General features: G+C 43.4%; 1 protein-coding gene across 2 annotated transcripts in view; it reads left to right on the top strand.

Moving 5' to 3' along the window:
* The window catches only part of mfn2 (mitofusin 2), a 45279-nt gene extending 27025 nt beyond the window's left edge, over positions 1–18254 (top strand). The window contains exons 16-19 of one of the 2 annotated variants that reach the window (XR_014593345.1): positions 945–1141; positions 1281–1415; positions 4377–4497; positions 18238–18254. Coding sequence is in view for 1 of the 2 variants with exons in the window: in XM_083920110.1 (XP_083776236.1) it covers positions 945–1141; positions 1281–1415; positions 4377–4446 (402 nt within the window). In the remaining variant the exon portion in view is untranslated. Of the gene's footprint in view, positions 1–944; positions 1142–1280; positions 1416–4376; positions 6646–18237 lie in introns of those variants that run through there. The other variant, XM_083920110.1, reaches the window with a different exon arrangement.
* Positions 18255–24704: the final 6450 nt, after the last annotated feature.

Here is a 24704-nt window from a genome sequence, read left to right as displayed (position 1 = left end):
CTTTGAACTTACTATCCGACAGTAAGTGTGAGCTGAACCTTCATCGTGAACATGGAATTGTATCTCGTGGAAAACTAATGTCAACTGTGGTAGGAGCATGGTCAAAATTCACCATTGGGTGATATTCACATGCATTCACACAGTCGAGGAGATTGTTATCAAGTAAGAAGAAATCAGTTCGGGAGACTGTGTGGTGTACATGGGGAAAAAAGGAGAAAGCTTTAACATGGGGGTTTCTAAACCTCCAAGGATTGGAAATTCTCAACTGTGATGCATATGTTTTAACTGTGTGTGCTGATTTGGATAGTGTAATCTGTGTGGGAGAAGATCTGTCAAGTATCACATCCTGCACCAGATTGAAGTCCCCACCCATGATAATGCAGTAACTGTCAGCGTTTTGGATTTCACCATCTCAGCCAAACCGGAAACGATTTTTGAGGGCTTGCTTTGTTCATTCTGCGGCAGATTGCGCTGTTAAAGTTGTGCTGTTGTGCATTTCATGAGAGAAGTTGGCAGTCTCATTTCTTTTAAAGCACAATAGTTCAGTTCAGTTCTGACCACATATATATAGATTGATACTCTAATATATATTCAAAATGATTAATGTTTCTCTCAAAATGCATCAGATTGATGCTAAATAATATTCCAAATTTTCTTCCAGGGGTAGCATGCCCCCTTCCACTTCCTTCTCACCTTTTTTATCCCTAACCCATTTTCATGCCTGCATTTATTATGAAGGGTCTTGACTAGTTATATTGTTAATTACCTATTCCATTCATTCTTAAAGCCCTTTACCTCGAATAGCTTTTGTACACCAGGACAAACCATCATCCAACAGTCTTCATGTCATACAGGGCTTTCTGCAGCTAAATTCTGTTTCAATGTGTGTAGATATCAGAGAGAGGAGCATTCAGCCAGACCTAAAGCTTTGTTGGTGTGTGCAGATCTGGAAGGCTGTTGGCTGGCGTCTGATCGCCCTCTCAGTGGGTCTGTATGGACTCCTGTACATCTACGAGCGGCTCACCTGGACAACCAAGGCCAAGGAGAGAGCCTTCAAGAGACAGTTTGTAGACTACGCCAGCGAGAAGCTGCAACTCATTGTCAGCTATACCGGATCCAACTGCAGCCACCAAGTCCAGCAGTGAGCATGCTAACAATTAGAAATTCATTACCTTAGAGCAGTTATGATGTCAGTTAAATCAGTGATTCGAAAGAAAACCTTGAAGAATCTCTATCATGTTTTCTAACCCTGTTTTGTCGCTGCTGTCTGTGGTTATCAGGGAGCTAGCAGGTGTGTTTGCTCAGCTCTGCCAGCAGGTAGATGTCACCCGTCAGAACCTCGAGGATGAGATTACTGACATGAACAGCAAGATCGAGCTGCTGGACAACCTACAGAGCAAGGCAAAGCTGCTGAGGTAAGAACCTAGGGGTGGGTGATATGACAAAAATATCATGTCACAATTTTTTAACAGTAAAATCACAATCACGATTTTATCATGATTTTTAATTATTTTGCAAGTGACTGAACAGTGCAACCAAAGTTTTTCCCTATGTAAAAAATATAGCCCCAAAAGAGAAAATATATAACAGAGCATTTAGCGTGCTCTGTGAAGTGACGACTCTGCCTCCTTGTTAAACACATTAGGAAACTGCGGCTTCACAGGATATTTATCTGTTTTAATAAGCGAATATTTTACAGCTTTTTCCACAAATTCTATGAATATGTGTGGACAGACAGCATTGATGCGATAGTCTGACGCTCGAGTGCTGTTAGGACCTGGTAGTTTCGTTTATATTTTTTCAACCATCAATCCTGGTCACTGCCTCTAGTTCGCTATTATTGGTCGATCGCCGTGACTTTAGGGCGGTGCATGAGGTGGACTAGCCAGTAGTGTGATTTGGTTGAGGGAAAAAAAACCTGATGCGTCTGTGCAAGAGCATAGAACAGCAGTGGATGGAATGTGCCCTACAGACTGTACTACGATAGTCAGCACTTTCTAATCCTTCACCAGCTAATATCATCTTATCGCCCACCCCTCGAAGAACCTCACCTAGCATATATATACACACAGCTAGACAGCTTCTTGGATGGAGTGGTGGTGAGGCTAATCATGAACGACATTAAAGAACAAGTCACAGTCCCTGTTAAAGGTTTTCAATCACCAGGCTTCTTCCTGGTCTGTGATGTACAGTGCACCAGCCTCCATTTGGTTGATGCTTTTTTTACTTCTTCCATAAAACTTGCTTTATGAGCAGCCTACACATTGTATAGACAGACAGTTGACGAGACTGGGTGAGAAGATGGCTGCGATGCAGGTGGAGGCCCCCATCGTGTCCTCATTGTGGATTACCTGGTGGGCAGACCACTATATGTACGCCTACAGAACTGTGTGTCTGGCAGGGTGGTGAGCAACACTGGGGCCCCACTGGGGACTGGCCTCTCTCCCTTTCTCTTCACCTTCAGAAGTTTCTGATGACTCAGCAATAGATGGCTCCATTGGAAAGGGGGATGAAAGTGAATACAGGACTGTTGCAACTTTGTCACTTGGTGTGAGTAGAATCATCTGCAGCTCAACGTGACTAAAAGAAAAGAGCTCATAGTGGATCTGATGAGGGTGAAAACACCTGTGACCCCTCTCTCCATCCAGGGGGTCCCTGTGGACTGTTGAGGAGTATATTTACCTGGGGGTATACTTCGACTCTTCTTCCTTAGGAGGCTGAGGTCCATTAACATCTGCCAGACATGCTGAGGATGTTTTATGAGTCTGTTGTGGCCAGTGCGATCTTCTACACTGTCACATGCTGGGGCAGTGGGCTGAAGGTTGCAGATATCAACAGAACAGACACAAACTGATCAGGAGGGCTGGTGATGTCGTGGGGGAGGAGCGGGACACCCTGACGACCGTTGCAGACAGGAGGATGCTGTCCAGGCTCCGGTCTATCCTGGACAATGTCTCACATCCTCTCTACGACACACTGGCCCAGCAGAGCAGCACCTTCAGCAGAAAACTCCTCGCACCCAGATGCACCACAGAGCGCCGCAGGAAATCTTTCCTGTTTATGGTCATTAAACTATACAATGCATCCCTAGGAGAGTCTTTCACCTACTCTCTGAAATAATGGATTCAATCATAAACAATCTGTTCTTTGCACATTTGTACAGTACTTTGCACAGTATTACAGTTTTGATCTGTATATACATTACCATTGTAATTTTGATGTTTTATATATATATATATATATAAATATATATTTATATATTTATATATATATATATATATATATAAATATATATATAAATATATTTATATATATATATATATATATTTATATAAATATATATATAAATAGATTTATATATATATATATTTCTATATATATTTATATATTTCTATAAATATATATATATATATTTATATATATATTTATATATTTCTATAAATATATATATATTTTTTGTAAAGCTGGAGTTTGAAACACAAACAATTTCCCCCTGGGATTATTAAAGTCTTTCTGATTCTGATAAAAAAGATGAATATCAGTCCACCAGTCAACATCAAGTTCTGTGAGTTTGAGCCACCAGAAACATGGCAGGACACGGTTCTCTCAGATTTCGGTTATTTTTTACAGCCAACTTTAGCATCTTTGCTGTAGCTGTCACTCATGTTACTTCTTCTTCTGCTTATTTCCTGTGAATTCAACATGCAGAAATACGGATGGCACCACTCTGTCATTGTAACTCACTTTGTGGTCTGAGGGTGTATTTTTCTTCAATCCTGTAAACAGATTTAAGCTTACTGCTGCCCCCTAGTGTCTGCAGTTATCAAGTGCAGCACACAATGAAGCCCCCCGCTTACCGCTGCGATGTCCCGTCTTTGAGTGGCAGGAAGTCGGTCAAACAAAATAAGAAACAACTGTATGTAGAGGATGAAATCCCCAATTCTTTGCAATTTTACGTTGAAACATTATTGTTAAATTGTGTCACTATTTTCTAGTGCAGACTTTCACAGACGCAGGGACATGTCTCTGTTTTGAAAAAATAACCGTGAACGTGTCTCTACGGATGCTCTTTTTAGACCCAATCAAGTTACTGACTGGTCACCAGTTCACCTCATTAACTGTGGGATGTTCCACCAGCTGTTGTCTTTGAGCATTTCACCACTTTTACACTCTTTTTTTGCCACTGTCCCAATTTTTTTTAAACCTGCTGCTGGCATCAAAGTCAAAATGTGCATATAATTTTTTAAGAAAAATTAATGGATGAATTAGTTAATTTCAACATTTAATATGATTTATTAATTCATAATGTGTTTTGAAAACAGGGTTGTTGTTGTAGTAGTAGTAATAATAATAATATGTATGTTTTCTGGTTTTAGGAACAAGGCAGGCTGGCTGGACAGTGAGCTCAACATGTTCACCCAGCAGTACCTCCACCACAGCAAGTAAACCAAATAAAGCATCCACCTGAGAGACTAAGCAACACCAGAGGATCATTTGGTACTCCTGCTTCCCCTCTAGTTGACACACTTATGTAGTTTCATGTGAGAAAATACTCCACAGTGTTGTGAACAGAAGAGAGAAATGCAAGGTATAGTTTGGATATCTGATATAAGTGATGTGAGTTGTGGATATGTGGACTTTTTTGTTTAGAATGGGAATCCTGCGGTCAGCTGGTGACTTGTCACACAAAAATAAAGTTTAAAAAGGGAATCGGCTATTAAATATAAGTCACAACATGCATTAAAATGGTCTTGAGACTTGAGAAATGTATTTCCTTAGGCTTCATTTGAACTCACCTTTCATGTTCAGTTGAAGTGAGATGCAAATGAGCCTGAGCTCCCCAGGTGGCTCATGGATCTGACTCCAGAACAGGTAGTCTGTGCTCTCCTATGATTATTAGCACTGTTGAGTGACTTGTACAAGGTTCTGTCTGAAACTCTGTCGTCTTTTAAATCTAATCAAATTAACTCTGCCACATTGACCTTGTGTATATTTGATTTTGTATATACATTATTGAACAATGGAAAAGTGCAATACTGTTCACATGAAGGGATAGTGAAACATTTATTCCTCCAGTTGTTGCACTATATTTGACAAATGTAGCTGTCTGTTTTCAGAGAATGAAGCTGCCAAAATGATCTTGGTGGAGCAGGAGGCTGCATCTTGAAAATCACTGTTGTAATTACATGCCCAAATTTTTCAATCAAAGTGAATAGACAGAAAACTGCTTTTCACTCTAAAAGTTTAGTTCTGTGAGCACTAGAACTGATCTTACCTGTTCAACTGATTTTTGTTGAGCCTGTCACAGCTGTTTGTAGTGTCAGAGTGGAGACTTCACACACTGACGGATGATTACTCAAATAAAAATACATTAGGATATCAACTACACATAAACCCTTCACCCTGCATGTAGAATAGCCTTATTTGTTCAGTGTATTTCCATTATTGTTCCTTCTGAGAGGAAACCTACATCTATTTACTTGCGAGGACAAATCAGTTGGCCTGTGAAAAAAATTAAAAGATTTGAGCATAGTAAACAATGAAGATCAGAAATTTGACCTTTTCACCATTTAAATTTTGAATAGTGTATCAGCATATGTCATCTTTTAAGTAACAAATGTCAGTACAGAAATACCAAAGATATGTCTGAGGACTCAATCAGAGTTTGTCCTGAGAGAGACCACAGGAGTGTATGTTCATTTCTAGGGATCAGGAGATATGGATTTTTTTTTTCATCACTTAAAACTAACTGACTTCTCCGGCAACACAGAGCTGCCTGTGGGCACCTGTCTGAAAATAATGCCGGGAAAAAACTATCGGCAAACGCAGCAGCCTGCATTGGTCGATGCTGGTACATATAAAAAAACGCAAATATCGGCTGGACGATGTATCGGTCTATCACTATTAATTTCCTTCTCTGCAGAAATACCATCACTGTTATTTATTATGAACCTTTAAAATCCTCCGTGGGTGGGTCTCTGCTCTGACACCTTACATTTAATGTTCTCATCTGGAAAATGTTTACATTTTCAAACCATCAATGTGGAGTTCAGAAGGAATTTGATTTGTCAGGTACACTAAAACAACATGAATATGCCAGACCCTGTTACTGCAGATCAACTGTCTGTCACCCTCTGTCAGTCACATATGAACTACATATGATGCCATATGTAAGTGGCCAAATCTAGCAACAGCCCCTTTTTGAGATTAAAATGTACTCTTGGTTTCTAAAATGTGTGTATATAATGTCATTTAATAACTTGCCTTTCAATTGGAAAGAATAGGGAAATGCTAAGGGGGGCAAAACGACACCAGAGTGGATGTGCCTACATTTGTTCACTATGTAAAGGTCTGGTTGATTGGGCCATGCTGTAAATTACAGCCATACACTGTGTTGCCTAGTGAGCAGGGAGGCTGTCGTACAACACTTCCTTAAGAGTGAACATACGCACTTTATCAATTTGCTGCTTTTTGGTTTTGTTTAGTATGATGAGTTTTTTTCTCCCTGAAATCTACTCTGGGCTACACAAAGTGTTTGTGTTTTGCTTCCGGAAGGTGAAAGTACCTGCATGCAGTAGCTGCTGTAGTTTGTAGTCTGTTCAAACTTTCAAACATATGTATGTATGTAAAAAAATAAAGGTGCAAAAACTGTATTGAGCCTTTGTGAAGAGTGCAAGTGTTCCCCCAGTGATCAGCTGTACCTGGGTTATATTTCTCTCAACCTTCACTGAATTAAGTTTGCTCAGTTATCAAGTGTGACACTTAATCAAGTGATAAGTACTTGTTTTATTCCAAAAAAATGTCTCATGAAAAAGGCTTTATTTTATAAACAAACGACACAATATTTGATCAGATGTGCCTTTTGTTTAGACAACATTTTTGGTGCTTAAAAACCTCAAAAGGGTGAACCCCCTCCAGAGTGGAAATGTTAGAAACATAAAAAGGTAAACCCCCCTCCAGAATGGAAATGTTAAAAACATAAAAAGGTAAACCCCCTCCAGAGTGGAAATGTTAAAAACATAAAAAGGTTAACCCCCCTCCAGAGTGTTCTGTAGCACCTACCGGAGGGGTTGGAACAGGTGATGCCCAGGGCTGAAGGAGTCTGCTGTGATTTTTCCTGCCCGTTTCCTGACTCTGACTGGAGATGTAGGTGCTAGATGGTGGGCAGGTTGGCACCGATGATCTTTTCTGCAGACCTGACTGTTCGTTGGAGCCTGTTCCTGTCCTGTTTGGAGGCCGATCCAAACAAGACAGTTATTAGAGTGCAGAGAACAGACTTGATGACTGCAGTATAAAACTGGATCAGGAGGCAGGTTGAACTTCCCGAGCTGGCACAGGAAGTCCATTCTCTGCTGGGCCTTTTTGATGACTGTGTTGACAGGGCTCGAGACATTGTAGATCCCAGAAACCTGAAGCGATCGGGGGCTGGTGGTGGTGAGACGACTGAGACTGGAGAAGAAGTCCTGATAATTGAGATGTTGCAGGGACTTGGAGGTGAATTTTGACAGCTACGACCTAATTGGCTGAGTTCATCAAGGAGAAGCATGATAGGTTAGAGAGAAGTGGTGATTTTTAATCAATGATTTAATTATCATCTTGATTGTTTATTTTTAACTGAAACCTGGTTGAATCAGGATAACATCTCATCTTCAACAGCTTATCCGGGGTCGGGTCGCGGGGGCAGCAGCTTTAGCAGGGGACCCCAAACTTCCCTTTCCCGGGCCACATTAACCAGCTCTAACTTGGCGTTCCCAGGCCAGTGTGGAGATATAATCTCTCCACCTGGTCCTGGGTCTTCCCCAAGGCCTCCTCCCAGCTGGACGTGCCTGGAACACCTCCCTAGGGAGGCGCCCAGGGGACATCCTTACTAGATGCCCGAACCACCTCAACTGGCTCCTTTCAACGCAAAGGAGCAGTGGCTCTACTCCGAGTTCCTCACGGATGGCTGAACTTCTCACCCTATCTCTAAGGGAGACTCCAGCCAACCTCCTGAGAAAACCCATTTCGGCCACTTGCACCTGCGACCTTGTTCTTTCGGTCATGACCCAGCTTTCATGACCAGTAGACCGGTAGATTGAGAGCTTAAACTTCCTGCTCAGCTCTCTTTTCGTCACAACGGTGCGGTAGAGCGACTGCTGTACCGCCCCTGCTGCTCCGATTCTCTGGCCAAACTCACGCTCCATCGTCCCCTCACTCGTGAACATGATCCCGAGGTACTTGAACTCCTTCACTTGGGGTAAGGTCTCATTCCCAACCTGGAGTAAGCAATCCATCGGTTTCCTCTTGAGAGCCATGGCCTCAGATTTAGAGGGGCTGATCCTCATCCCAGCCGTTTCACACTCGGCTGCGAACCGATCCAGTGAGGGCTGCAGGTCACTGATCCATGATGCCATCAGGACCACATCATCTGCAAAAAGCAGAGACGAGTTCCTCAGCCCACTGAACTGCAACCCCTCCCCAGCACGACTACGCCTCGATATCCTGTCCATGAAAATCAAGATCAGGATTGGTGACAAAGCGCACGCCTGGCGGACGCTAACCCCCACCGGGAACGAATCCGACTTACTGCGCAGGTTCCGGACACAGCTCTCGCTTTGGGTGTGCAGAGATTGGATGGCCCACAGACGTGACCCCCTCACCCCATACTCCCGCAGCACCTCCCACAGGGAGACCCGGTCATACGCCTTCTCCAGATCCACAAAGCACATGTAGACTGAATGGGCATACTCCCAGGCCCCCTCCGGGATCCTTGCAAGAGTGAAGAGCTGGTCTGTTGTTCCACGTCCAGGACGGAATCCGCATTGTTCCTCTTCAATCTGAGGTTCGACTATAGGAAGAACCTTCCTTTCCAGCACCTTGGAGTAGACTTTACCAGGGAGGCTGAGTAGTGTGATACCCCTGTAATTGGCACACACCCTCTGGTCCCCCTTTTTAAATAGGGGAACCACCACCCCAGTCTGCCACTCCCATGGCACTGTCCCAGACTTCAACGCAATGTTGAAGAGACGTGTCAACCAAGACAGCCCCTCCAAACCCAAAGTTTTCATTATTTCTGGAGGAATCTCATCAATCCCTGGGGCTTTGCCACTGTGGAGTTGCTTGACTACCTCAGTGACTTCCGCCAGAGATACTGACAATGATTCCTCAACAGCCTCCAGCTCTGCCTCTACAAAAGAGGGCGTGATAGTCAGATTAAGGAGTTCCTCAAAGTGCTCCTTCCACCGCCCGATTACCTCATCAGCTGAGGTCACCAGCGTCCTGTCCTTATTGTAAACGGCTTGGACGGTTCCCCGTTTTCCCTTCCTGAGGTGTCGAATGGTTTTCCAGATGCACCTTGGTGCTGCCAGAATGTCCTTCTCCGTGACTTCTCCAAACTCCTCCCACACCCACTGCTTTGCCTCTGACACAGCCTTGGCTGCAGCCCTTCTGGCCCGTCGGTACCTTGCAACTGCCTCCGGAGTCTTCTGGGATAACATATCCAGGAAGGCCTCCTCCTTCAGTCGGATAGCTTCCCTGACCACCAGTGTCCACCACTGTGTTCAAGGGTTACCGCCCCTTGAGGCACCCAAGACCTTGAGGCCACAGCTCACCGCTGCAGCTTCAGCAATGGAAGATTTGAACATTGCCCACTCCGGTTCTACCCCCAACCTCCACAGGGATGCCAGAAAAGCTCCGCCGGAGGTGTGAGTTGAAGATCTCTCGGACAGGGGCCTCCTCCAGACTTTCTCAGTTCACCCACACTAATCGTTTGGGCTTACCTGATCCGTCCAGAATCTTCCCCCATTCTCTGACCCAACTCAGATCAGATCAGATGATACGATCACAAAATCTATCATCGACCTTTGGCCTAGGGTGCTCTGGTACCACGTAGACTTATGAGCATTCTTATGTTCGAACATTGTGTTAGTTATAGGCAATCCGTGACTAGCACAGAAGTCTAATAACAGACGACTGCTCGAATTTAGATCAGGGAGGCCGTTCCTCCCAATCACGCCTCTCCAGGTGTCTCCATCATTGCCCACGTGAGCGTTGAAGTCTCCCAGCAGAACTATGGAGTCTCCTACTGGAGCTCCATGCAGAACTCCATTCAGGGTCTCCAAGAAGGCCAAAAACTCTGAACTGCTGTTCGGTGCATATGCACAAACAACAGTCAGAGTTTCCCCCCCTACCACCTAAGGTGGTAGGGGGGGCTTAAGGAGGCGACCCTCTCATCCACTCGAGTGAACTCCAACACCGCGGCGCTTAGCCAGGGGTTTGTGAGTATCCCCACACCTGCCCGGCCCCCAAACCCTGGGCAACTCCAGAGAAGAATAGGGTCCAACCCCTATCCAGGACACAATGTTCCTAATTTTCACAATATTACGCAGGTGAAAATATGCAGTCCTTGACGTTAGTTTTATATGAGAATCAAAGGACATATCCTGATCAAAACTAACACCCAGATTCCTTACTGTGGTGCTGGAGGACAACACAACATCATCCAGAGTAACAATATCTTTAGCTATTGAGTTTCGGAGGCCTTCGGGGCCAAGTACAGTAACTTCAGTTTTATCTTAGTTTTCTTAGTTATCTTAGCTTTTTAATTCCTTAATTCACATGCACTGGTTTGATCGACAAATATAATTGTGTATCATCAGCGAGTGCTTCCTTAAAATATTTCCTAAGGGTAGCACATATAAGGTGAATAGAATCGGTCCAAGGACAGAACCCTGTGGGACTCCGTGACTGACTTTAGTGTGCATGGAGGATTTGTCGTTAACATGTACAAACTGAGACCTATCTGATAAATATGACTTAAACCAGCTTAATGCGGTTCCTTTAATGTCAATTAGATGCTCCAGTCTCTGTAGCAGGATGCGATGGTCAATAGTGTCGAAGGCCACACAAAGATCTAGTAAAACAAGACAATGACAATTCCTTTGTCAGAAGCTATTAGAAGGTCGTTAGTAATGTCAGTGCTATGATTCATTCTAAATCCTGACTGGACAGTCCTCAAATAACTCATTATTATGTAAAAAGTCACACAGGTGATTGGCGACTAATTTCTCTTAGAGAGAAAAGGAAGGTTAGATATAGGTCTATAGTTGGCTAGCACCTCAGGATCAAGCTGTTTTTTAGAAGAGGTTTTATTACAGCTACTTTAAAAGACTTTGGTACATAATCTGCTGATAAAGACATGTTAAACAAATCTAATACAGGAGTGCTAACTAAGTGTGACGAAGAGCACATCGTCACCAGTTTTGCACACATGGCACCACGCACTTTAGACTGAGTATGATTACAGATGCACTTTAATAATTGCACAGACACTTTAAAAAGAGCAACAGCACTTTCTTGGAGATTTGCACAATAGATTTTAACACTGTTTTTGGCACAATTGTATGGATATATATAGATGTGTGTGTGTGTGTGTGTGTGTGTATTGAGTATTTGTAGCCATGTTGATTGATGTTTGGCGGGTCTTGATCTGGCTGATAGGTGCTGTGTAGGCCACGCAGTTTACCTAGAGCAGAGGGACATGGGGTTAAATGTGCCTATTAAGTTGTTAATTGATCAAACAAGGAGCTAAGTTAAAAAATTGGTATTGTGTTGCTTAATGAGTGTGCAGTGGATAAATCAAGAGTGTTGTGTACTCACCAGTCTTTTGTCTTCCGGGTGTGCAGGCAAAAGGCTTCCCCAGGAAACGGACGCCACTTATATAGTTCCGGGGGCAGCCAAGTGTAAATTGGTGTGGGGATGGTAAATGTGTGCATTTTATTTTAGTGGAGGTAATATGAAGTGTCTTGGTGTATTTTTTCTGTCAGTGGATGTAGAGTAGGATGTATATAAGTCACAGATGATGTGGTGCAAATACAGAAATAAAAAACAATGTTGGGTTAAAAATGTTTTAGGCAGGGGATCCCGGAGAATGGATTCTTCCAGGGTAATAGGTTGACACCCTATAAATAGGCGCCATTTTGGCAACCTGGGGTTCTCTTTTGTTTGGTGATCCTGATGTGACCATACGGTTTGCCAAGGGCAATGAATAAAAGAATCGCCTAGGTGACCCACCTCAAACCTTGCCTGTGGATCATTTTTTGCTGTATCATCCAGCTGTAATTGTGGTCATTCTCACAAGTGGTGTCAGAAGTGGGATACCACGTTACAGTAAATGATGCCAAGGAAGGGGAAGAGCGATGGCCAAGAAGAACCAGATGAGGGGCCAAGCGGGCCATACACCATGACAGATCCTAAGACAGAAGGCAAGTTGGATGAATTAGCAGGTCTGGTGAAATCACTCATACGAGCACAAACAGAGAGAGACCACCAAAGAGAGAAAGAGTCCTCTCTTCAAGAAAAGCGATGGAGACGCATGCAGTCTCAAGTCTCCCAAATGCAGCAACAAGTAAACATGAGGAGAGAAGAACAAAGAACAGAGCCGGACACTATGGATGGGAGTCAGCACCCACAAATAGATGACAAAAATGATGGTGATTTTGATGACCCAGATGAAATGATGAGCCAGGCAAGTTGGGTTGTCAGACAGAGGGAACCCAAACTACTTCCATTATCTCCAGATGATGACATTGAGCATTTCTTAACAACGTTTGAGAGGATGGCCCAGGTTTGTCACTGGCCTAAAGATGGATGGGCTGTGCGTCTGGTCCCTCTGCTCACTGGCAAAGCATGCACCGGATACTTACCGAAGAAGATTCCCATCCCTCAAGATTGAGTCTGGTGAAACTCCGAGAGCTGTATGTGCGTCTAAAAGACCTTTTTTGCAAATGGGTTAAGCCAGAGAAATCAACAGTTAAAGAACTAGTAGAGACTATGATACTTGAACAGTTCCTCAGGATGGTCCATCCAGAGCTGGAGATCTGGATCAGAGAGCATGACCCCAAGAAAGCAGAGGAAGCTGCACGACTGGCCGACGTCTTCACATCAGCCAGAAAAGGAAGCCGAGCTGCCACCTTTGGCTGGGAGAACCACCAGGACCATTCGAGTAAGTCCTCTGGGGATGAACGGGTTTGGTCAGCCACGAGGTAGAGGGTTTTCAAGTGATAGGCAGTTTACTCCCCAGGCCACAAGCTATGCTAAAAAGTCCCCCCCCCCCCCCCCCCCCGAGCCTCTAAAAATGATGTCAGGTGTTACCACTAATGGTTTAGGGCACACAAAACCATTTTGTCCAGTCTTGAGCCCCACTAAACCATCTTTCCTTTGTTCTGCCCCAAGACCAGCCACAGTGGGTACAGTGAGGGATGCAGGCCGTACAGCCCCAGTTCTGGTCAATGGAAAGCGTGAAATTGCATTACTTGACTCTGCATGTTTTCAGACTGTAGTTTTGTCAGGTTTGGTCCCCAGAGATAAATGGAGTGAAGACAGATCACGTATAAGCTGTATTCATGGAGATGAGCATGTTTATCCTACAGCTGAAGTTTATCTGACGGTGGCGGGACAGACTTTTCTGTTGTCTGTGGCATTAGCGCCAACATTGCCATATGCTGTAATTTTAGGCAATGATGTACCCACACTCTATGACCTTATGACCCAGCCAATATGCAAACTTGACAGGAGCAGTGATGGTCAGAGTTCAGTAGCCGATTTCAGTGGGCCACTGAGTGATTCAGTCACGTTGCCTGTAAAACAATGTAATGTCACCACCAGAGCACAGAGTGCAGAGGGAGTCCTCAGAGAGCTGCCTTTCTTTGGGGTAGACTGGGAAGCAGGGCCAGTGAAACCTCACAAGTCAAGAGCACAGAGAAGGCAGGAGAAGCTAAAAGGTTCACTTAGACAAGGAGCACAAAGCCCTCCTAAACCACCAGAACTGCTTGATTTTGAGTTTCCCCCAGATCTGAGCTCACTGCAAAAGCAAGATGTGACACTGAAGCACTGGTTTGAAAGGGTGACAGATGTAGAGGGTGTTCAGCAAAATAACCCAAGCTGTTTAGATGATGCCACCTACATGGTGAAGGAGTGTCTTCTCTATCAGAAAAAGGGAAAAACTGAGACTTTAGCGCTGCCACAACAGTTTAGACAGAGAGTTATGGAGATGGGTCATTCAATTCCATGGGCAGGCCACATGGCTTTCCAGAAAACTCTATACAGGATTGCAAGCCGTTTTGTTTGGCCAGGGATGTACACTCAAGTCCCTCATTTCTGTGCTTCATGTGAAACCTGCCAACTAACCTCTGCTAAAGGAGTCGTATGTGCCCAATTACAGTCTTTACCCATCATTGATACACCCTTTGAGAGGATAGGCATGGACATTGTAGGCCCAATAGAGACAAGTTCCTCAGGCCACCGTTAGATTTTGGTTATCTGCGACTATGCCACACGGTACCCTGAAGCCTACCCACTCAGATCTTTCAAAGCTCGACAAGTAGCAGATTGCCTTGTGCAACTTTTTTCTAGAGTGGGCATACCCAAGGAGATTTTAACAGACTGTGGGACAAATTTTTTGTCCAAACTGTTGCAGCAGGTTTATCAAGTGTTAGGAGTAAAGGGCATTAAGACCACCCCTTACCACCCCCAGACGGATGGACTGGTGGAGCGCTATAACCAGACACTGAAAAACAAGCTGCGCAAGTTTGTATCCCACACAGGCTCTGATTGGGGCCGCTGGCTGCCATACCTTCTGTTTGCCTACAGAGAGGTCCCACAGGCATCTACAGGTTTCTCTCCGTTTGAACTGTTGTATGGGCGCCAGGTGAGAGGACCACTGGACCTGCTGAAAGACTACTGGGAGAGTTCGAAGCCGGAAGGAGAAAATGTGGTGGCATATGTGGTAAAAATGAGGGAGAGACTGGAGGAGATGACGGCGCTTGCACATGAACACATGGAGTCAGCTCAACGAAACCAGAAGGTGTGGTATGATCAAAAGGCCAGAGAGCGGGTCTTTCACCCAGGTCAAAAAGTGCTGTTATTGCTGCCAACCAGTGAAAGAAAGTTACTGACTAAATGGCATGGGCCATATGAAATCAGCTGTGTGGCTGCATATTTGGATGATGTAGTTATTTCAGCCAATCATGGGAGGAGCATATGGTTCATCTGCAGCAGGTGCTGCAGAAAATAGGGCAGCCGGCCTCACCATTAACCCTCACAAGTGTGCTGTTGCCCAAAGAGAAGTGGAGTACTTGGGTTACGTCATTGGTTTTGGACAAATTAGACCACAGCTGGGGAAAATGGAGGCCATCCAATCCTTTCCTGTTCCCACTACCAAAATGAGATTGAGGGGATTCCTTGGTCTGGTGGGCTGGTATCGTAAGTTTGTGCCTCATTTTGCAGATAAAGCTGTTGTGTTGAATGATCTAACCAAAGCCTCTGCTCCAAACAAGATTCAATGGACTGATGAATGTGATAGAGCCTTCAGGGACCTCAAGGAATCCATCTGCACTCACCCAGTCCTACACAGTCCTGATTTTGAGAAGCCTTTCCTCCTGCAGACGGACGCTTCCGGAGTGGGCCTGGGAGCAGTGTTGCTGCAGGAGGTGGAAGGAGAAAGGAGACCCGTGGTGTTTCTAAGTAGGAAGCTGCTGGACAGAGAGACAAGGTACTCTACAGTAGAAAAGGAGTGCTTAGCGATGAAGTAGGCCATCGACACCCTCAGATATTATCTGCTGGGACGGCACTTCCTCCTGGAAACTGATCATCGGGCTCTACAGTGGCTGCATCGCATGAGGGATGCCAACATGCGCATCGCTGGATGGTATCTGGCCCTGCAGCCCTATGACTTCACGGTGCACTACAGGTCGGGGAAGTCAAATGTGGTGGCGGACTGTTTGTCCAGAGTGTCAGAGGAATGAGGTACTGTTCTCTTTGGGGAGAGGGAGGAGGAAATGTGATGAAGAGCACATCGTCACCAGTTTTGCACACATGGCACCACGCACTTTAGACTATGATTACAGATGCACTTTAATAATTGCACAGACACTTTAAGAAGAGCAACAGCACTTTATTGGAGATTTGCACAATACATTTTAACACTGTTTTTGGCACATTTGTATGGATATATATAGATGTGTGTGTGTGTGTGTGTGTATTGAGTATTTGTAGCCATGTTGATTGATGTTTGGCGGGTCTTGATCTGGCTGATAGGTGCTGTGTAGGCCACGCAGTTTACCTAGAGCAGAGGGACATGGGGTTAAATGTGCCTATTAAGTTGTTAATTGATCAAACAAGGAGCTAAGTTAAAAATGTGTATTGTGTTGCTTAATGAGTGTGCAGTGGATAAATCAAGAGTGTTGTGTACTCACCAGTCTTTTGTCTTCCGGGTGTGCAGGCAAAACGCTTCCCCAGGAAACGGACGCCACTTATATAGTTCCGGGGGCAGCCAAGTGTAAATTGGTGTGGGGATGGTAAATGTGTGCATTGTATTTTAGTGGAGGTAATATGAAGTGTATTGGTGTATTTTTTCTGTCAGTGGATGTAGAGTAGGATGTATATAAGTCACAGATGATGTGGTGCAGATACAGAAATAAAAAAACAATGGTGGGTTAAAAATGTTTTAGACAGGGGATCCCGGAGAATGGATTCTTCCAGGGTAATAGGTTGACACCCTATAAATAGTCGCCATTTTGGCAACCTGGGGTTCTCTTTTGTTTGGTGATCCTGATGTGCCTATACGGTTTGCCAAGGGCAATGAATAAAAGAATCGCCTTGATGACCCACCTCAAACCTTGCCTGTGGATCATTTTTTGCTGTATCATCCAGCTGTAATTGTGGTCATTCTCACACTAAGATTGGTGCTAAGCGAGTTGATTTTGTCTCTAATAGTTATAATTTTGTCATTAAAGAAGGTCATGAAGTCGTTACTACTGAGGGTTATAGGAATCCATAGCTCAATAGAGCTGTCGCTAAAAATAAATCTAGGATTGTTCTTATTCTCCTCTATTAAAGATGAGTAATAGGCTGCTCTGGCATTACGGAGGGCCTTCCTTTATGTTATATATATTTGTTAGACTTTCTTGCCAAACTAAGTGAGATTCCTCCAATTTAGTGGAACGTTATTTGAGGAGCTCTTTTCCAAAACGCTATAAATCCATTTTAATAGTTTTCAGGATAATTACATTTTTTACCTAGACCCACACATTTGGTTAATATTCAATGTATCTTGTCAAAATGTTTTTTATGGCTCAGTCTGAACATATTGAACGGACGGACAAAACAAAAAAACTCTCCCGCTTCAGAGCGCCGCCATGTTGGCTCGCATAGACCGCTCACTGAATTCTGATTGGTCGAGAGGACGTATCGCATTTAGGCTAAAAATAGGTTTGGCGCTGGTCGCGGTTTGGAATGGAACTGCATCTTGCGGACCATGTTAAACAAGGAAATACAGCGATTTGGCATGACACATTGATGAAGCAGTGAAAAGGTTCTGTATGCAGCAAAGTGTATCAAACTCATTTTTTTTAAATTTGGCTTTTATCTCGTTTTGGAAAAGAGCTCTTCATTTATAATTGAAGAATTAAAAATCATGTGTTAGTGTGTGTATTAGTAATGATTCAATTAATAATCATGTGTTAGCATGTGTATTAGTAATGATTAATAAGAGTGTGATAATCAATGATTGAAGAATTAATAATCATATGTTAGCGTGTGTATTAGTAATGATTAATAAGAATGTGATAAGTGTGATTATTAGGTATGATCATTTAAAGTGTGATAGTCATTATAAGTTCAAGCTCAAACTTTTCTGCTCCCAGCAAAGCACACAAACTTTTGACTCAATCTGTATCTGCTTTCTGGAACCAAGTCAAGGTCACAAAGAACTAGTCGGTTCTCACACAAGGAATCTGGCAGATAGCGTAAGAGTTAGGAGAATTGCTGTCCGTGTTTTGTTTCCTTCACAGATAAAGAAGAAGACTCCTGTGGACACAGAGGGAACCCCTACGCGTGGGTGTCGAAATGAAGACGTGCTGACGGCTGTTTCAAAAATACACATATGCATGCACAAGCAGACACATAACCACGCCTTTGTAACAAGCATAAATGCTGGAGTTTTTAGAATAGATATCAGAACTTCTTGACTCTGATCACGGGTACTGTGTGTTCACAGTTACTCTAGATAGAGACTAGAACATTTCTCCAGACGTCTGTATCATTCCGATGTTCTCCTGCTAATAAATGCCTGCTGTCGGACTAAACTACCAACGACTCTGCTGACTCCAGAAAGCCTCCTGTAGAATTTGAATTACGCAATATATACCCCTGTGAGGTCCTTCTGTATTGACTAACGTATTGTGTGTAAAATTCCTACAGAGAAACTTGGTGACCCCGGACGTGATTCTAACAAGGAGGTTCAGGTAAAAAGAGCTGCAGAGGTTGGACCAGTGACCAAGCGGAGTCACTGGGAACCTCCTGGGGCCGACTGAACTTCTCCACAAGGGCGCCCACCACTAAGAAAGGTAAGCAGTCACCTATTCTTCTTAAGAAGTAAAGACTATGATTCGGCCTATAATCTAAATTGGTGGAGAGAGTCAGTATGTTTCCTAGAGGTTAATTTGATCCAAATTTAGCCGGGGGACTGACGATTTGAAAAAAGGCCTGGTAAACTGATTTGGAATCAGTATAAGTAAAAGGTAAAGGAGTGTTGGGATCATAAATCCCGACAGGTCCTAGGCGCATAAACGGTGCTCAGTAAGACGTTCAGGGAATGCAGAAAGGCCGGAGGCTGTAGAGACCCTCGAATATACATTAGGCATTAGGGACTAAAAGCGCCACAGGGGGATAGCCCCTAGGTGAGCCTAGAAAGCCACCATAGGTCTGGGACCTAAAGGTTCTGGGAACCAAAGTATAAGAAATACTTAAAAGTTGTGTTTATTTGTGGGATTGTTGTATGGGAGGTTTCGAGGATAATAGAGAACACAAACAGATAAAAGTGTGAGTAGGTTTCTGTGGTGGTGGATACACCTTGTCTGGAGCCACTGTCAGTAGAAGCTTGTTGCAGACATCACAGAAAAGCCTGACGATTAAACTCACTACTGGTCTTCTCTTATCTGGGGGTACATAAATAACGGGGCTGTGACACTCGGCTTTTGGTCATTAAAACTGGTGATTTATATCGTCTCACTCCGCTCTATCCCGGTAGAGTAGAAGCTTGAGTGAGGGGAGGATCACTGGGGACTAGATCCAATGACCGGCTAACGAGTGTGTATGAATAAAGAATAAATAAATACCTGTGAATAGTACTTTAACAGCTGAAATAACTATGGCAGGCCCTGTAGTGGCCCCGGCTGATTGATGGTCGGACTCTTTAACTGATGGTTCACAAGTGTTTATTTTGGGGCAAAATATATGATACAGTTGCTCCATTAAATCTTTTGACACCTTAAAGACTCTGAACACACAGTGAACAATAAGAGTAAGAGCTATGGAATGAAACAAAAATAATATGTAATAAATAAATAAATAATACCATCTATGTAATATCATGTTCAACAATATCAAAATAGTGTTTTTAACCTTTTACAGAAAATGAATTGTCTTTTACAATCATGAAGTATCCCTTTTAACCTATTATCTTGATTACAAACTCAGAATAGAGTGCAATAAACAAACATATTTAACTTCAAAAATGATATAACTGTCAGTTTGCAGCTTTAACTTCCAAAGATTGTTAATGCGCACAAAAATAATGCTCTATTTATTAAATACTATCAAGCAGTGTAATGAAATAATTGACTCCTTCAGAAAGACAGATGCTCTGAATCGCTCCAAAACAGTGTTACTTGTATAAAACGATGCAAAGCAACACAAGGACATCCCGCTTTGATAAAGCATTAAGCACCACATTAAGACAAAATGATGACAAACCTTGTGCCCTTATCAGCCAGGTGCTAAACAAACTTGTCAGTTTACATTTCGTTGAGTTTTTGCACTTTTGATAGACCCGTTTGCAATACATTTAAAAACTGTAAAGTTGTTTTGTTTTTTTTCTCTCTTTTCTGGTCATACTCTATCAAAATAAAAGCACAAGCCTAAAAACATCATAAATTTGGGAGTATGATGTGCTATATTTAAGGTAATTTACAGGCCCAGGATTAGTTTGGGATGAATACTGGCAGCAAGTAGTAGGACAGGCCATTTCCGGAAGGCCTACTCACGGTCAGGATAAAAAGAAACATAAGACTAGATTGACAGATTTGAAGGAATATTTAGAGACGTGTAAAGGTGGGGGTGAAGCGAGCCAGAGAATATTCAATTCAATTCAATTCAATTCAAAAAACTTTATTTGTCCCCGGGGGGCAATTCAAGGCACACAGAGCAGCAAATCACGACAGTGCAATAATACAAAAAACATTTTAACCTATGGTTAAAATTATCCAGTTAGAGGAGGACAGAGCACGTGAAGAAGTAGTGGGAAACAGAAATAATGGTCTGAGTAGGTTGTGGCATAAGAGAAAGAAGGAGGAGAAGGAATAGGAGAAGAGAGGAGCGAAGAGCAGATTTGCATATGGCCGGACTGGCAGCTGAGGTAGACAGAAGAGGAGAGACAGTGGGAGGAGGAAAAACAGTAGGAGAAGGAGAGACGGCGTCAGAGAGGAGCGTGATAGGAGGAAGAGAGATTGCATGAGAGGGCACAACAGAAAGGAGGGGCTTTCGGAGAGACAGTATGAGAAAAAAAAAAGTATGAAAGGGAACATGGGAAGTCAGGAATACTAGGAGAAGAGTTAGAGGGAGAAATAGAGGGAGCAGCAACACACACGACAGCGACACAAAGAAGGAAAACCCAAACCTGAGACTGACTTAACTGACTCAGACCACTCTGACTATGACTGTAGAAGCCAGAAAAGCGACAAACACGGGAGAAAGAGAGAGGGATTTAAAAACAAACACGTAAGTCTAAAAAATCAGTAAGATGAGTTCTGGCTCAGAGGGGGAGGAAGAGGAGATACTATGGTCAGAATGCGGAAGCAGAGGACCAGGAACTAAGACTAGACGAGACATGAAGGAAGAAAGGAGGATGAGGGAGTATATATGCAGGAATTAGTAGAGATGCAAGAATAAGTGGAAAAGAATCGAAGAGAATTAGAAGATGGCAGGAGAGGTCAGGAACAAACCCAGGGTCAGATCCACTGCAGGGATCAATGTTTAAAGCTGCACTTATGAAAGGAACAGATAAGGAGGAACAGGCAAAGATGGAGGATGACCCCAGAGCAGACACAGAGCCATTACACATATGGATGAGGACACTCCAACATCACATGCGTAGAGCAGATGAAAGAAAGGCTGCGAGCAAAACAGAGATAGAGAATTTGAAAATATAACTGACCAAATTACAGTTAGCAAAAGCAAAAGAGAGGAGGGCACAAGCCACAAACAAGCAGCTAAAGCAAAGACACAAGCACAAATGAGCCAACAGCAGGCGGAGCCAGCGCCAATGGGAATCCCCAGTTCCAGTTGCCCCAGTTGCAGGCCAATTTTATACAGGACCCCCTCCCCAGGGACCATGGAACCCGTCCGGACCATGGGGCCCACCACAATCACATTATAGCGGAGGAAGAGGACGAGGCTTTAATCCTCGAGGAGGTTATGGAAGGGGCAGGGGCGGATCACCGGGGGCTAGGGACAATGGGTGTTTCGTGTGTGGAGGTCATGGACATTGGGCACGAGGCTGTCCACAAAACCAGAGAGGGCCACCAAGAGGGGGACCACCACCACAGCAGCAACAACAGCATGTGCCACCACAACCATAACTGGCCCCAGGTAACCAGTTGCCCCAAGGCACCAGGTATCCAGAGCAATACTAGGGGTGCCCAGGGTCAAGGGCAAGGGGAGAGGCTGACCCCTTGCTACGGGGAGAAGTGAACGAACGAAAAGTGAACCTTTTAGTCGATACAGGAGCAACACATTCGACTCTGATACAACCTCGGTTCGGTCAACAGCTCTAGACCTTGTGGGGTTTGGAGAACAGCCAATGCCACTCCCTTTCACAGAACCCCTCCCCACTAAAATAGCTGGTTACCAGTTTCATCAAAGCTATGTATATTCGCCACAATGCCCAATCTCACTGCTAGGAAGAGATGTCCTAGTTAGATTGAAAGCATCTATCCTATGTGGCCCAGAGGCGGTGCAAGTTCATTTCCCTAATGGGTAAAAATAGACTGTTCAGAGACAATTACTTCAAGATGTAACAATGGACAATGGATCCTAGGGGAAGATCCTGATCAGCAGCAACAGTCGGCCAACATTTACTGGGCTCGATTGAAAGAAGACCCAGACCCTCCAATTACCAATGTTTTGAACCTGTATCAACAATGGAAACCGTGGATTCACTCAGTGCACCCATATGAACCGGTCCCTTACGTTCCCCACCGTACTCTTCTCTATGACCGCATCCAAACTGAAGAAGTCAATGAGGAAAATTTGAGGGGAAGTGGAGGGTTCCCCTTGGACACTGACTTCAGACTGTATATATCAGAATCAGAATCAGAAAACCTTTAATGTCCCGCAGACGGGGAAATTCTTTTGTCACAGCAGCAACAGAATATTACAAAATAAGATTAAAAATAGCAAAAATAAGCAATAAAGTTAAATTTTAAAAAGGGAAGAAATAGAAATAGATATATGTAAATATTCACATGATATGGTGCAGTTGTTCTGGTTTTGTTTGTTTTGTAATAATATAATATGGAGTGAATAAATATGAGTTAATAAGACCAAATAGTGCAAAAACAGAAGTGACCTTAGTACATAGTATATATGTATCAAAGAAAGTAGTAGCACAAGTCCTGCTCAATGCAGAACAGGCAGAGTGGTACAACATGGGTGACACTGCAGCACCCCATATTAGCTTAGCATTAGGAGCAGGAAGTCAAGCTAAAGATTTAGGGCCCATGGTAAAAACAACATCTCAGTTACAGGGCTGGGAACAAACCACAATCCAGGCAGTCACATACTCTAAAGAAGGACCAGTGTACAAGATCACTCATCACATCACCTCACAATCAGAATTAGAGAAAAAGGTAATGCAGGCATCCACTCAAAATTTTGACCAGGCATAGTGTAATGGCGTTAATCTCATCATCCGTTTTTACTCTATCAGGCTCTCGACTCAGAAAAGTAGAGGACGGCTTAAATGCAAACATAACGTACACACACAAAGGAGTTAATGCAGCGAGCTGTTTAGCAGTTCCAGATGACGAAAAACCCAAATGACTGCATTCCACGGACAGCGCAAGCCATTAAAGTGAGACCTGACTTGCATGCAAAATCACAGGGCCGACCAGACATGGACTTGTATGTAGACGACTGCTGTTTTAGAAAAGATAATGGAGGACTAAGCGCAGCATGGGAAGTGGTTATCAAAGATCAGGGAAAGTTTGAGACACTAAGTACAGGAGAAGTGACAGAAAAAAACGTCAGCTCAGCGAGCGGAAGTGATGGCAGTGACAGCAGCTTGTAAGCATGGTGAGGGAAAGAGAGTGAACATATATGATAGATAGATAGAGGAAAAGATAGATAGATAGATAGATAACTTTATTTATCCCCGAGGGGAAATTAGGTCATCGTAGCAGCGGTACAAAGCAATCGTAAGTACTTACAATAAGATAAAATATAAAATACAAAATATGAACAACAATAAAATAGAATAAAAGTACAGTTTCGCAGATAAACACTATATTACAATGTGCTATGTGGATTTTAATGTGCAAGAGAGATAAAGGTGCATTTCAGTGATAGGTCACTTTGAGTAGTGTGAGTTTATTCCCTGAGTGTCGCTCAGCGTTGTCGTGCAGCGCTGTACAGTCTGATGGCTGGCATATGCAGACTCTGTATATGCCAGTGCAGCATTGCATTTTGAGTTGAAAGAGTGTGAGAGAGAGAGCAGGTTTTGTGACAGCTTCAGGTCTGCCTATTAAGCATGAGGAGGAAATGAGGAAAGAGAAAATAGCTAAAATGATGGCAACTATAGGTTTATCAGGATTAGACTGTTTGCCTATGGCATTATACTCTAAGAGGGCTAGTGTGAACAGAGAAAAGAAATTTACCCCTTATGAGTTATTTACAGGTCTCACCATCCCCGGACCAAGACAACAGGAACCGCTGCAGCCAGGGGCCACACCAGGACTGGCACGGTCCTACGTGACTCAACTCCAAGGCTGGGTAAAGACATTGGCAGGAAGCCAAGGGGGGTCAGGACCAGTACCGGCCCCATTGATGATTGACCCACATACACCATTAGTAAAAACACCACAGTATATAGAGTTGATAAATAGGGTAAAAAAAAAAGGAGCAGAAAAACAAACAGTGTGTGTGTGGACACTTAGTGTGTTTATTGTAATATTCATTATTTTAGTGGTAATTTATCTCATATGTGCATGGTTTGATAATTGTTAGAGTTATAGAACCTGGCAGGCCACGTCCGTGGCATCCCTTTGGACATCCAGGATTTTGTGGTCTCGGAGGAATGATCACTCTGGTGAGTGATCAACAAGGGAATTGAAGAATTAAAAATCTTGTGTTAGTGTGTGTATTAGTAATGATTCAATTAATAATCATGTGTTAGCATGTGTATTAGTAATGATTAATAAGAGTGTGATAATCAATGTGTGAAGAATTAATAATCATATGTTAGCGTGTGTATTAGTAATAATAATTAATAAGAATGTGATAAGTGTGATTATTAGGTATGATCATTTAAAGTGTGATAGTGATTCTAAGTTCAAGCTCAAACTTTTCTGCTCCCAGAAAAGCACACAAACTTTTGACTCAATCTGTATCTG

The sequence above is a fragment of the Echiichthys vipera genome, assembly GCF_963691815.1.
Source record: "Echiichthys vipera genome assembly, chromosome: 9".
In the NCBI taxonomy this organism is placed as follows: Eukaryota; Metazoa; Chordata; class Actinopteri; order Perciformes; family Trachinidae; genus Echiichthys; species Echiichthys vipera.
This window is presented reverse-complemented; position numbering and strand designations above follow the sequence as displayed.